This window comes from Hippopotamus amphibius, chromosome 4 (genome assembly GCF_030028045.1).
Source record: "Hippopotamus amphibius kiboko isolate mHipAmp2 chromosome 4, mHipAmp2.hap2, whole genome shotgun sequence".
In the NCBI taxonomy this organism is placed as follows: Eukaryota; Metazoa; Chordata; class Mammalia; order Artiodactyla; family Hippopotamidae; genus Hippopotamus; species Hippopotamus amphibius.
Genome location: NC_080189.1, coordinates 77129566 through 77144683, shown reverse-complemented (window position 1 = coordinate 77144683; position 15118 = coordinate 77129566). Strand labels below are relative to the sequence as shown.

Here is a 15118-nt window from a genome sequence, read left to right as displayed (position 1 = left end):
ATATTTCTTTTTTCTTTTTTTCTTTTTTTTTTATTATTTTTTTGGGGTACACCAAGTTCAATCATCTGTTTTTATACACATATCCCCGTATTCCCTCCCTTCCTTGACTCCCCCCACCCTCGAGTCCCCCCCACTAGTCCTGTGCTTTTTAAAAGCTCACAAAAAGGTATTAACATAGGCATACCTTGGAGATATTCAGATTTCATTCCAGACCACCACAGTTGAGCGAATATTGCAGTAAAGTCACATGAATGTTTAGGTTTCCCAGTGCATATAAGAGTTATGTTTATACTATAGCCTATTAAGTGTGCAAAAGCATGTTTAAAAAACAATGTATACACCTTAATTAAAAAATACTTCATTGCTAAGAAATGCTAACCATCATCTGAGCCTTCAGTGAGCTGTAGCAGTAACAAAGATCACCGATCACAGATCGATCACGAGAACAAATATAATGATGAAAAGTTTTGATATATTGTGAGAATTACCAAAATGAAATCAGCAAATATTGCGAAAATGCCACTGATAGACTTTTAATGCAGGATTGCCACAAGTCTTCAGTTTCTAAAAAACACATTATCTGTGAAACAAAGTGAAAAATAATCAAATGAGGTATGCCCGCCTGTATTTTATTTCAATAGTTTAAAAATTAATTTATACTCCCCATTTCATTTTCACCCAGTCTTTCTTGCATCTCAGACTATCCTGCTGGAATAATTGTTCTCACTCCATCTTTTAGGAGATCCTTGGGCTCAAGACTCAGCAATAAGTTAACTTTACTTTCATCTGTCAATCTCTTCATTTCATCTCCCTTCTTAAAAGATAAAAAAGTGTGTACACAACTATCGGTTGACAGTTTTTTCCCTGAAAAATTTGAAATATTATCCCATCCAAGTTTAGTTGATGGTGTGAGGGATGCCTTCCATCACTGCTGTTAATAAATCTTCATCAATCAAATTGTTTTTTCTTGGTGTGTTGTCTTAGGGTTCCCAGAGAAATGGAACTAACAGATGTGTGTGTGTGTGTGTGTGTGAGAGAGAGAGAGAGAGAGAGGGAGGGAGGGAGGGAGGGGAGGGGAGGGGGAGAAGGAAAGGAAGAGAGAGGGAGGGGGAGAGAGGGGGAAAGGGAGAGATGAAGAGAGATTTATTTTGAGGAACTGGTTCACACAAATGTAGAGGCTGACAAGCCCAAACTCTGCAGAGCAGGTCAGCAGGCTGGAAACCCAGGGAAGAGCTGAGGCTGCATCTTGAGTCTGAAGGATGTCTGGAGGCAGAATTCCTTCTTCCTCATGGGACCCCAGTCTTTTCTCTTAAGGCCTTCAACTGATTGGATGAGGCCCACCCACATTATGGGGGGTCATCTGCTTTACTCAGAATCCACTGATTTAAATATTAATTTTGTCTAAAAGATACCTTTGCAGTGACATCTAGATTGATGTTTGACTAAACAACTGGGTGCCATAGCCCAGGAAGCTGACACATAAAATTAACCATCACTTGTGATGCATAGTTTTTACCTGATAGAGTCTTTAACTTCAAATAAAATCAACTCCTAGGAAAGAGATTTTGAAAATCATTATGAAAAGCACAATATCCCAAAAGAAAGAAAAAGGGGGCATTTACAGGATTCTCAGAGAAAAAATACAACTAACTAGAAAACGTATGGACATATGTTCAACGGAACTATCAGTGAAGGAAATGCAAATTTAAAAAATTTTCATATCAGCTTTCAATTTGGTAAATATTTTAAAAGATTTTTTAACACTAGCAAAGCCACAGTGAGCTCCCACTTGGGCACTGCCCTTGGGAATTTGTACCTCATGTGGTAACACAAAACAGGACCACAAGAAGTGCACTTTTTCCTGGTGCAGTTTCTATTTAACTTAAAATGAGAAGCTATCTCACTTAATATCCTTAAATTCAGTAACATAACTCCTAGGAGTCTACCTAACAAAATTGGTAGACATGGTTACAAAGCATTATTTATAATGATGAAAATTTAGGAACACACTGGCAGACAGAGCTGTCCCCATAATGAGTCCATACCTCCAAATCTCCAAACCTGTAAAGGGAGGAGATATCACCCCCACCCCCAGTTGTGGGATTGGTTATGTTACCTGGCACACTGGACCTCACAAAAGCTTTTAAAAGCAGGGAACTTTCTCCAGCTGGTGGCAGAAAAGAAAGGCAGAGGGAGTTGAAGCATGAACAGGTCCCGTTGCACAGTTGCTGGCTGAAGATGGAGGAAGCCACATAACTGTGGGTGGCCTTTGGGATCTGACAGCAGCACCTGACCCACAGCCAGTGAGGAAAGAGGGCCCTGAGTCCCATGGCCACAGGGAACTGGGTTCTTCCATTCTGGCCGGGTGCTTCAGGTGAGAGCCTGCCTTGATCTCACGTGGAGAGATCCCAGACAGAGACCCAGCTGAGCCACTAGAACTGAGATAACAGGTGGCTTGCTTTGAGCCGCGATGTTTGTGGTCATTTGCTCTGCAGCCATAGAAACTAAAACACAACAGAGATGAAGATATACTAACACAGAAACCAAACGTCTGGCAAGGGGCAAACTGGAGCACACAAGGTGAGGGTGTCCATGTAACAAACGCAGTCTCTGCAGAACAGTTTTCTGAACCACACTTAGTTACAAGGGGGAATGCTCATTGTGTGGACATAAAATACACACATTGTGTATAAATATGGTATTTTAGGGAAAATTTATTATTTAAAGATTTGAGGTAACTTATTTTAAGTTAAATATCAAAAGAAACTGCACCAGGAAAACGCATTTCCTTTCCTCATGTGTTTTAAAACTGCATTTTCTGCAAAACATACAGGTTTGCATTTGTAACAAGAGTTAAGGAAATCCTTTTCGTTCCAAATAGCGGTACAAGTCACACCCATGCTGGTCCCTAAATGAGTATCGTTAGTGTAACTCCCAAGGGCTATCCTTAGAGATGTGTCGTTTTGCCCAAAGACAACCATTCATTTGGAAATCTTGCAGTTTCTCATTGTCTGTCCCACTTGAGCGGGCAGCACCCGTTGACCTGGTCTTGAGAATACACCCTTCTGTTCATTCCCAGCTTCTCCCCAGCCTGTCGGTCTCAGAGGACACAGGTGGCTGCTGGGGGTAAAACGAACTCCACTCTGGCCCGGGTTCCCACCCCCGGGCAGCAGACTGGCCTGCACAGGCTTGTTCCTTCCTCAGTCTGCTTCCCGCCAGCATCCTCTTGTGAATGGAACGTGCTCACATTCTGTGTTTTATTTGTGAAATATTCACAGAAAATTGCACTTGAAACACTTTAGAGGGCCTAGGATGCTTACATATACTCCAATTGTATGAATACAAGAATCTGTTTTGTTAATACACACGAGAGTGTGAACAAAGAATGTCACTTGCCAGTCTGGTAAACAATGGGAATGTGGCCCGCCATCAGGCCTTCAGCCACTGCCGCTGCCCCAGTGGTGCACCCTGAGGGGGTTCAGGAGGGAGGAAAACTGGATACGGGCCCTGGAGAGTTAAGGTGCACAGCAAAAGGAATAATTTCAATGAGCCCAGACTCTTGCATCTTCCCACGTAGAAAAGCACTAAAAACTTTAATTTGAGATGTCCGTTTCTTTAATTAGCAGTAATCTTCTGATGTTCAACTACCTTTTTTTCCCTCAAAAACTCTGATATATTCTGGCTCCTCCCTTACCTCTTCAGAATAGTCCCTCAGAGCTATCCAAGAGGCTAAATCCTCAGTAAGTCTGCTGAATAAAACAATTCTCAACTTTTAGGTTGTGCATTTTTTTTTTCAGTCAACAAGAGAAAACTCAACATAAATATCTAGGGAATTATCTCATGGGTAAAATTTTCTCATGAGTACCTGTAATTCCCAGCCTTTCAAGAACAAGCTTTTCCAAAGTCCCTACATTATTTTTCTTCCTCCCTGGATTCATTTTTTAAAGGATGAAAACAGAGATAGAAGTCACTTGGTTACACATCTGAATCACTCTGCATCAGACACAGACTTTGGAAATGGTTCTTGTGAAAATGGTTTATTTTTAATAACAAGATGGGAAGGAATCACACTGAAGTATTTATCTCCATGTTATGCAATTACAGGCAGTTTTTCTGCTTCTTAATTTTTCAAATAAATCACAAAAGTATAAACTTATTTTTATAATCTGATAATTGTTATAAAAAAGGAACAAGTTGAATAGTCAGCATCTAAAGGAGGAACTAAGTCATAAAACTTAAACATTTAAACACACTACACAGTAAGTTCTTACCACATATATAAGAACATCAACAAAGGAAATCTGAAGCAACTATCCAAATAATTGCAGCCCCTAGCCTGCATCTAATCCCTTGTGAGGAATCCCATCATTCCTTCTTTATTCGAAACCTCCACACAAATGCAGGATCTTCCAGGGAGCACCATTCTGATCTGGAATGCCCTCTGCCCACCCAGCAGCTCCAGAGTAAGACCCTCCCCTCTCTCTTAGACCACCCTTGACCTTGCCTGCCCTTGGAATCTGCCACCTCCTGTCATTTCAGGCCAGCCTGAGGCTCTGTTGAGGGTGCCCTGTTGGAGTCTGCTCTGGCAATAGGCTTTATCTGAGTCCCTGAGCAGAGCCAGGTCACTGATGGCTGCCCTGGAGGAGAAGCTGTGGAGGCGGCATAGGATGGCAGTAGAAACGTAAGCATTCTTTGATTTTTTAGAAGGAAAAAAATAAACACTTTTAAAGTGGTGGTGGGGGGGTGAAAACATTTACAAGGGTAAAAATCTAGCTCTGTATTTGTAATCACATGTCCACTAACAGATGTGTCTCAGAGATGTCTGGACCTGGGAGCTTGATCCTGGGCTGTGCGGACTGAAGGGCCCCGGGCACCCATTTTTTTTCTTACTGTATGAGGGTCATGGATACCTCCAGCCCTTTGGTAGGATCCTTATCCTAAGCAGTGAAGTGGGGAGCTCAACTCTAGAGAAGGACGGGACAGGTGACAACCCCGTGCTACTGCAGGGGGCTAAATTCCTCACCCCCCCTTTACCAATATACTAAACAAACCAGCACCCACAAATTCTCAGAACGCCCTCCAGTTGAGAGCTGCTGTTTTGGCCTTTCCTGGAGTGGCATTCTAAGACCCCCTCCTCTCCAGTTGGGTGGGCTGCCTAGCTCCTTGGTATTTACCTGCAAAACATGGTCCTGTTCCCTACATTGTGTCATCCCAGCATCTCAGGCTCACCTGACTGTTCTGGGGAAGAAGGCAGGGTGCGTGGGGTTATATCTTGTCTCCAGCTACCCCCAGGGTGGCCCTGGGGCATCCACCACTTGTCTGCACCTGCTCCCTCCATCCTCTCATCTCAGTTGGCACCTCTGAGAGCCACGTCTGGAATCTGAGTAACCAGATCATCAGCCAGTTCCTCCCAACCCACCAGAAGCACAATGGAGGTCAAAGTCAGACTCAGAGCAAGTCCTGAGGAAAGTGTTGGGTTTATAGACAGACAGACAGACAGACAGATGGTCAGAAGGAGAGACAAGTGAGTCAGGCTGCAGTAGGAGCTCCTGAGCACAGCTGCGTCCTGGTCCCAGGGCTGAGCGCTCACTCGCAGTCGATGGTGAGTTCGTGCTGGGTGGCTTCCTCGATGCTCTGAAGCAGACGGATTTCCCACTGCCTCACTCGCTCTATCTGTTAAAAGAAAGGCATCTCTCAGGTCTACCTTGCAGCAGCACTAACCTTCGCTAGAGACAAGCTGTATAGGAAAAGCAGGTGCCTACTCAGGGCTGCAGACCCTCCCACGGGTCTACTCTTGGGCACTATCCAGGACTCACAAGTGATAGCAAGCCTGGCCGGCCTCCATGGCTCTGCCTCTACATGCCGGGCACCGTGACCCCACGATGGAGCCAGCAACCACCCAGAGGACCAAATCCCAGTGTGGGGACAGGCAGGTATGTGAGCAAATGGGGCTGGGACCCCAGGATCTGGGTCTGATAAGGGCACAGAGAGGGCGCCGGGGAGGGGACAGGAACAAGGAGGGAGCGGCCAGGCGTGGGCCGGAACGTGAAGGGTGGGGCAAGGCACCTGCCGATGAGTGTCTGTGTGAGGCTGTCTGGACAGGCCATTTTCCTGCTGTGTGTTCAAGGGACTCTTTCAGGGCTGCTCAGGGCAGGTGGGGGAGGGAGGGTCCCCAGGACAGCGCGGGGAAGATGGGGATGGGATGACTCGGGCTGCTGAACAAGCAGAGGCACGCAGAAACTGGAGTTGGGCAAGGCTCAGGTGGCTTAGCCAGATCCGGTGGTGCGTGGTGTGGGGGCTGGATCTCAGAGGACAAGCGTGGATGTGGAAGGAGAGAAGGCTGGGGTCTGCCTGCCACTGATGGCAGGCCCGCTGTGGGCCAGTGTCCTCCAAATACCCTGAAAGTGTAAAAACAGAAGCAAGCCCCCGGGGGTAAAATGAGGAATGGTAGAGGAATGGTAGAGCCTGGCGCTGTGGAGGATTCAGTGTCTGTCCCAGTGACTGAGGAAGATGGTTTCTGCCTGTATGGAAGGGCTGCACTGCTTCTAGGGTTTGTGGCAATCTCCGCTCACCCAAAACAGTGAGCCCTGCAGGCCCCTTCTCTTCTTCAGCTCCAGAATGTTCCAGCCAGGCTCATGCCTCTTCTGGCAGCAGGTGGGAACATTAGCTTGTGGGGAAACTGACCAGTGAGGGGAAGCAGCTGTCCTGCAATGCAGAGGCAGCCAAGGCCCTGGGCAGCCTCCGGCGGACAGGTCCCACCCAGAAATGCACACGGAGCTTCTGATCTGCTGGCAAATCCTTGCTCCTAACTACAACCAGGCATGGTCCTGGGACTCAGCAAGGTATGGAGGGTGGCCTCAGAAAAACCCACTCTACGAGCAACCGCCCCAGAAAGGCTAGTGAAGCCAAGCAGAGGGGGCAAAGACCAATGAGAGGAACTTATGGGAAGGAAGGAGTTCCTGGAAAGTCAAGTTGTCTTGTGCTAGATAATTTTGGAAGGTAGGACCGCATGATGCTCCGAAGAAGTATGGTGAAAGAGTAAGACAGGAGAGAGAAAAGAAACCACTAGGCAATGAAGATGACACAAATAAGTGAAAAGATACTCTGCACTCGTGGGCTAGAAGAATTAACACTGTTAAAATGTCCATGTTATCCAAAGCCATCTACAGATTCAGTGCAATCCCTATCAAAATTCCAATGGCATTAAAAAAATAGATCCTAAAATTACAATCTTAAAATTCATATGGAACCACAAAAGACCCCAAATAGCCAAAACAATCTTGAGAAAGAACAAAGCTGGAGGTATCATGCTTCCTGATTTCAAACTATGTTACAAAGCTGTAGTAATACAGTATCATATTGGCATAAAAACAGACACATAGACCAAATGAACAGAATAGAGAGCCTAGAAATAAACCCATGTATATATGGTCAATTTATGACAAAAGAGCCAAGAATACATAATGAGGAAAGGACAGTCCTTCAATAAATGGTGTTGGGAAAACTGGACAGCCACATGTGAAAACAATGAAACTGGGACACTATCTTACACCATACACAAAAACCAACTCAAAATGGACTAAAGACTTGAATGTAAGAGCTAAAACCATAAAACTCCTAGAAGAAAACATGGGAGTAAGCTCCTTGACAATGGTCTTGGCAGTGATTTTTTTACTTGACACCAAAGCAAAGGCAACAAAAGTAAAAACAAACAAAAGTGGGACTATACCAAACTAAAAAGCTTCTGCTCAGCAAAGCAAACCATCAACAAAATAAAAAGCAATCTATGAAATGGAATAAAATATTTGTAAGTCATATCATACCTGATAAGGGGTTAATATCCAAAATAAGGAATCTATATAATTCAATAACCCCAAAGCAAACAACCCAGTTAAAAAATGGGCAGCTTCCACAGTAGTGCCCCTTCCCAAGAAGTTCCTAGAACATGAGGTCACCAGAAGGACCAGCTGAAGGGCGGGGAAGCAGAGCTCACAGCAGGAAGGGGCCAGGAGACCCTCCACCCATTGGAACCCAGAGGTCAGCCAGAACAGGGGAGCTGGGGCGAGGCCATAGGGGCTCGGAGCTGGGTTGAGGACAGAGCAAATAGCTTTCTGGGGAACCCCGCCCTGTGCTGCCGCATCTCTAGAGCACCGGGAAGGTGGACAGACTAGGCTAAGCAGTTTGGGGAGTACTTGGGAACTCTGGGAGGCATGCATTTCATGGCACAAGCAAGGGTCCTTCTTGCGGAGCCACGGGCAAGAGTGGGGTACAGGCAGGGCCCTGAGCTGGACAATCTCCTCCAGTCCTGGTGACCTCATGATGCCCAGGCCAAGCGCCCATCACTGAGGAAAGGGCAGCATTTGCTCTCTCAATTGTCACCAGACTGTCTCCCAGGGGACCTTGGGCAGGGACCCAGTGCTCTGGGGGATGGATCAGGGTCAGGTCCTACCGCAGCAGCCAGCCTCTTCAGGTCCCGAGGCCTCCTCCTGGCTGCGTCTGGGATCCCGGGCAATCCCAAGTTTGGTGGTGGTCTCCGTGCGTGGGGGGACTCGCCCTGCTGCTGCTGCTGCTGGGTGACCGGGGCTGGCACGGGCGGACGTTCATCAAAAGCAAAGGGGTCTGAATTGGATCCTAGCTGCCCACTGGACACCTCAGAGGCCCGGATGGTGGAAAGCCGCCTTTTTCTGAGGGGGGCTGTGGGGCTGAGCCCTCCTGGGGACGATGGGAGGTCCCGGGGGGAGCGCGCAGGCAGCGGGGACCCGCCTACAGGGCACTCTTCCTGGCGGGAGGGGTCATCGCCCGAGTGCCAGCTGATGGCGACTCCCTGTAAGGTGCTGTGATTTAGGACCCTTCTCCTTTTGGTCATGGAAGAAAGGCTCTCATCTTCAGGGGAGCTCAACCCAGGAATCTGTCAAAGCAAAGCACCGAGGTCAGCATCCCAGAAAGTCACAGCAGGTGGAGCCTTGGGCCCAGCCCCCAGCCCCCTGGGCACATTCCTGAGGTAGACCATCATGAGGTGGACCCTCCAGTTCTGCCCCATCGAGGGAAGCCTCCAGCACCAAGATGAAACCCAGCACAGGACAAGACCACACTCATGCTGTGCCGGTCTTTTCACTAGTTTTGTTTTTTTATTTTGGGTTAAAATCTTAAGCATCAATCAAAAAGTTTTTTTTTTTTTTTTTTTTTTTTTTTTTAAGGATAAGATTGAAAAACAGATGACTTTTAGGTAATATTTTTTGAGAAAAAATAGTTTGAAATGTCAAAGTGGAATGGTGTTGAGCAAGTGGGGGTGCTGAGGGTGGGGTGGAATGTGATGTTTTTGAAAAGCTTGATAATATTCCAACCCCAAACCCGATGATGAATGGCAGTGATTCCATCATGGCTGCCTTTTTTCTTCTTCCAAAATACATCCTTGATTAAACCATCACAGGTGCTGAAAATACAGTCTAGGGAGGGTTTCCCATGGAAACATTCATTCCATGGCGTGTGCTACAATGTTCAAAATCTGTTCTCCTGGATTTCTCACAGTATTCTTATGAGGTGGGTGTGATCCTCAGCCAGGAACTGAGGGGAAAGTCAAGCCCAGGTGGGGTGAGTAACCAGAAGCAGGTAAGCAGCATGGATGAGCTGTGGACCAGAGCTGGTGAAGCCCACATCCGGGGAGGTCTGGTTTCAGGCACCAAGATGCCTCAAGTTGGGCCAGAAAACAGGGAGGAAGTGCCCCCTCCTCCTAGGAGGATAAGCTGATCAACGTCATTTACACAGCATCTTCTGTGTAGCCCTTGGGGTCCTTTTGAACATTGTTTCCTTTCGCACAAAACCCTTAGAAATGGATTAATGTAATTCTAAATAAACCCGAAAGATAGGATTTACTCCAGAGAATGAGTTGGCATCAGAAACTGCCAAACTGTCTTCCAAAGCGGCTGTGCCGTTCTTCCATCCCACCAGGAGCATGGAAGAGTCCTGGGTCCTCCACATCCTCACCAGCATGTGATATTGTCGGCTTTTAACTTCTTTTAAATTTCATTTTTCTAATAGGTGAGTAGTGTATCTTATTTGCATAGTAGTTTTCATTTGAATTTCTGTAATGTCTAATGACACTGAACATCTTTTCATTTATTTACCATCTATTTATCTTGTTTGGTGAAGTAAAGTTCAAACAGCTGCCACATCAAATGCAAACAGAATAAACTCACCTATTAAAAGACTCTCAGATTGGATTAGAAAGCAAATCCAACTCCACATTGTGTACAGCAGGGTGCACTGAAGACTAGGTACTCAGAAAGTTTTGAAGTAGCATGACGGCAAAGACAATCAGAGAAGTACAAGTGAAAAAATGCAAGAATTTCACTATTTATATTGGAAAAGGCTGAATTCATGGCAAGATGCATTAAGACCACAAGACAAAAGTACAGTGTAATAAAAAATAAAAGCCCAAATGCTTTTCTGTTATAATTATCTTTGCACCAGGTAGTATAGCATCAACATTCATAGAGCAAAATCCAAAGAGAAATGAGAAACAGAAATAAAGTAGTAAGGATATTTCACTTGTTTTTTTTAAGCCCTTGGTAGATCAAGCAGAAAAAGAAATGGTCGAAACCCCTTGGAAGATAATCAGCACTTGTCAAAGGAGACTAAGTCTCCCTATTTCAAACAGAGACCAAGATCTCAGAATAAAGACGTGGGATGAAGGGGGAAGGCTGGGGCTTTTACAAAAAAGAAACTTCAAGGGAAGATATTCTTATTAACTGGAGCTATTTTTGACTAACCCATTTATGAAAGTGAAGAAAGAACCAATAATTCAATTTTGGAAATTTGATATGTTTTTTAGTAAAATGATATTGTAATATATTGAAAGCTTACAGAAAAAATGATTTGTCTTGCAAATATATATACAAAGCTTAGAGATAAAAAATTAGTGTTGTTTTACAAAAAGATGGTCTTGACATATATATGGGAATATCACATGGGAAAAAATAGGCTTTCAAAGGAGTAGGTTGGAAAGTTTGTTTTTCTCTTTCTCTTTGCGTGTTGTTCTGACTGGCTGGTCATTTGGCAAAAAACAAAACAATAGTAAAATCATGTTCCTACCTCATACCTTACATAAAATAAATTACAAGGGACTGAATATTATACTCTTTAAAAATTCATAGCTTACTAGGAAAAAGCAGAATAGTTTTTAAAAATCTAAAACAAAGTTGGATTCTTAGTCACATCATTCACCATGATAAATTCCAAATTGGTATTTAAATGTAAAACAAAAAAGCTACATAAGCATTGGAAGATAACAGTGGTGAATTCCTCTGTAAATTGTCAGAAGTAAGGCTTTCTAATGAAAACTCATAATACAGAAGCCATAAAAGAATAGGTTAAACTAAATATAATTTTTTTAAAAAGATGATACACTAAATGAAAAAAGATAAACCACAGGTTCTAGAAAAGATAAATAAGGGGTTAATTTTCTCATATCTAGGAGAAAACTGACAACCTAATGGATAAATGTGCAAGGACCCTTAACAGTGTTTTATATACAATGATTTTTAAGGAAAGATCTTTGTTTTAGCTAGAGGCCTTTTGTACAAACTGAAAAAAAAGTAGCTAAAGAAAGTTCTAGAAGAGGCTAAAAACTTGATGTTTACTTAGGGTGCAGGCTGGACAGAGGGTGGCCGGGGTCACTGTGTACCTGTTTATGCTTTCTTATTTTGAAACCCTGGGCATGTATTACCTATTTACAAATGAAAAAGTAAAAAGAAAGCCCTACTTGCCCGGTGAAGGGACCTAGGCAACCAAGACTCAGAAATCCTCCCCCTCCAATCCCCTTGTTGCAGGGGAAGTGGTTGAGGGGTCCCAAGTCAGCTGATGCCACTGGAGCCAAAATACAGGGTTATGAAGGTCAGGTTTTGAACTTCACCTGGGGCCTGTTATCTAATTCTGTAGCCGCGCTTTCCATTTCGCCTCTGGAGCAAGGCTTTGCGTGGGTTCCCCTCTGCCGCCCACTGCTCCCCTTGGCCTCGGGGCGTTCCCCAGAGAGGCCGAGACCCAGGACAGAGACCTCCCTTGATAAGGGTGGGGTGGGGAGCAGGGGCGGGGAGTGGGGGGGGGGCAGCAGAACACGGGAATCCCCTCTGATGTCTCTGGGACGGCACATTGGATGTGGCACCCGGGCAGGCGGGGCCTCTGAGCACAGGTCACAGGCAGGGGGAGAAAAGTGGGCCTGGGGCTCAGGACGAGGGGAGTCCTGCAATGACTCGGGGCGAGGACCGGGATGCCCCCGATGCAGCTCGGGGGCCTGTCTGACCAACCCTGGAGCTCAGGCGGATCAGGCTGCTGCCTCGGAGGCGGCAAGAGTCAGGGCTCCCCTATCTCGGCCGCCGGGACTGCCCCTCTCCTCCTACCTGCGTCCCCAGCGCCCTGCCAACCCCCAACCCCCAACCCCAGCCGCATCCTGCCTTGGCCTACCTGCGCCCTGGGCACGCCCAGAAGCCTCCCTCTCCACCGCCCCACCGCCACCCTCCCGGCCAACTTGCCCTCCCCCTCCCCCTTCCTGCCCCCTATCCTGTCCCCCATCCTGCCCTAGCCTACCTGTGCCCGGGGCTCCATCCTGCTTCCCAGCGGGGACCAGACGCCTTGGTGAGCTGCAGTGCACAGCGAGCTCCTGGGCCCTGAAGTACCCGCGGTGTCCGCACTGATAGGCCCACGCAGGTGTGCAGGAGCCCACCTGTGCGCAATCTCCCTTTGATGACCCCACAGGCACAGGCGCAGGCACAGGCGCAGAGCTGCGTCCGGGCGGGGCCCCAGGCAGGGCCCCAAGCCTTGAGGGTCTCCACCTGACTCGCTTCCTCTGTGCACCTGGGTTGAGTGTCCGGAAGTCAGGGCCCACGGGGGCCTGCGGACCCCCCAACAATGAGCCAGGCGTGAGGCTCTCACTGTGTGCCAGGTAGTTTGCCAACATCCCCACCACATCCTAAAGGAGTGGAGGTCATCAGCCCAGCTTAGTCCCCAAGGCATCTGAGACGAGGGACATGCTCTGTCCCGATTAGGGTGCGGGGTCAGAAGGTAGGATAGCCGAGGGTGATCACAGCATTCGGACTCCGAAGTTCCTTCTGCTGTGAGAACTCCATACCAGCCTCATTCAGCCTTTCATAAACTTGAGCTGATTGGAGCCACTCCAGGCCTGTTGGAGCCCCCAGCTGGGTCCAGTGGCGAGTAGGTCTGCATGGGGACCCATAAGTGGCACTTCTAACGACTCCCAGGTGATGCTGGGTGAATGAACGGTAACACCACCACAGAGGACTGGTCACTTAACCCACTAACCTCCCACCTCACCTGAAGCATCTGGGGGGAGTGGGGATAAAGGGAGGATGCAACGGAGACGCGTGACAGTTGCGGACCTGAACCTGCCACTGGTGAGTGTTTGTTCCGAGACATGACCTCCGCCTCGCCAGAACCCAGGGCAGCATGTTCATTACCAACGAGCCCAGAGAGGTGAGGAGCTGCTCAAGGTCATTTGGGGGTGCCTGGCAGAACCATTAAACTTTCTCTGAGAAACCTGTTCTCAGCAAAGATCTGATGAACTCATTCACTCCCAGGTGTGAGTAATAATACTTTAAAATGAAAAAAAGATGAGAACCCTGGACTGTCTGACTCCAAAATCAGCACTCCTTGCCCTCGCTACTCTTCTGGTATTTTAAAAAAGTATTATCCATCTGAACTTTGCCACTAAGTCGCGGTGTGATTTTGGGTGGATGGATTTTGTCACCGTTCTCTCCTTTCTCTGTAAATTGAGGCAATATCTGACTCGATATCCTAATGCTTGGAGAGCCCTGAATCCTGGAGACGCAGAAGAGTGTTGAGGGCGATACACAGACCATCACACTGGGGAAGCTCTCCGGGCTCAGGTGCTTTGTGGGCGGTAGAAGGGACCCCTTGTCACCCTATTGCTAGGGCTCTTGGTGGGCACAGCCTTCTGGAGCGCAGGTCAGCGTTAGGTGCAAGGCTTGAGAGCATGCAGGACATTTGAAGGGGCGGTTCCACTTCTAGGAGCACCAGGAGACAATCAGACCAAGTAGGCACTTGTTTCCTGTTACATCTGTGGAATGTTATCTTTAAGAGCCCAGATGGAAGTGCACACACATCTAAGGACAGGAATGCTCTGCAGCCAATAATCTGTGTGTCAACATGTGTGTGTACACGTGCACGTATGTAAACACGTGCATGCTTGTGTGTGTAAATACACACTGTAGACAAAATGTTCATAATACATGAAATTAAAAATTGCTGTAGAACAGACAGTATAGTGATCCCATTTTTAAAAATACACATATACATATCTCTCTCTCTCACACACACACACACACACACACACACACACACGCACATCCACATCCACAAAGAGATTCATGGAAATGGGAACATTGGTAATATCTAGTTGGCAATATGATTGGTAAATTTTAACATCACTTAAATCCATTTTACATCTTTCTAAAAAGAACATGTAATTAACAAATAATAATTAAAAAATAAAGCTCATCTGGTACAGTCTATCATTTTCCATATGGGGAAACTGAGGGCTGAAGAGGAGAGGAGTTTGCTCAAAGTCCTGGAGTGAATAAGGTGGGGGCTGCCTGGACGCCATCCCACTGTCCAGTGTTTTCTTGCTGCACCTATACACCCCCAGGGTCCCGCTGACCTCATGGCACTTAGGCACACTGTTTTGAGCGTAACGTAAGCCTCTTCTGTTTGTGTTTGTGAATAAAAACATTGTGCAATCTGCAGTTTGTGTCGAGTCACATTAGTCTGACACAGCATCACCTGTCAGCAGTGCCCTTCACTACGACATTGGGCAGCCCTCTGGGGAGACGTGTGGGGGTCTGGTCATGCTCAGGGGCCCTCTGGGGGCTCCAGGCTTGGCTCGTGGCAGGAGCTGATCCACACCCTCCAAGCTCCTGATCTTTGCCCAGAGCCCGGTACATTCCTTGTGTTGACCATCAGAGGTTCAGCAGTACAGAAGCCCGAATTCCCCTCACTGTGCAGGCGACGACCTGGAGAGGCTGAAGTCAAGTGTGATTCAAGTCCAAGTTGCAGACATGTTTATGCCTGCTAGTCTGCTACACTGAAA

General features: G+C 46.8%; 1 protein-coding gene across 1 annotated transcript; it reads right to left on the bottom strand.

Moving 5' to 3' along the window:
* Positions 1 to 5586: 5586 nt before the first annotated feature.
* CCDC201 (coiled-coil domain containing 201) lies at positions 5587 to 14635 on the bottom strand. Its single transcript, XM_057732582.1, has 4 exons — positions 14538 to 14635; positions 11092 to 11098; positions 8450 to 8908; positions 5587 to 5673 (listed from the first exon to the last, which is right to left on the bottom strand). The coding sequence occupies exons 1-4, from the start codon at positions 14633 to 14635 to the stop codon at positions 5587 to 5589; spliced, it is 651 nt and encodes a 216-aa protein (XP_057588565.1).
* Positions 14636 to 15118: the final 483 nt, after the last annotated feature.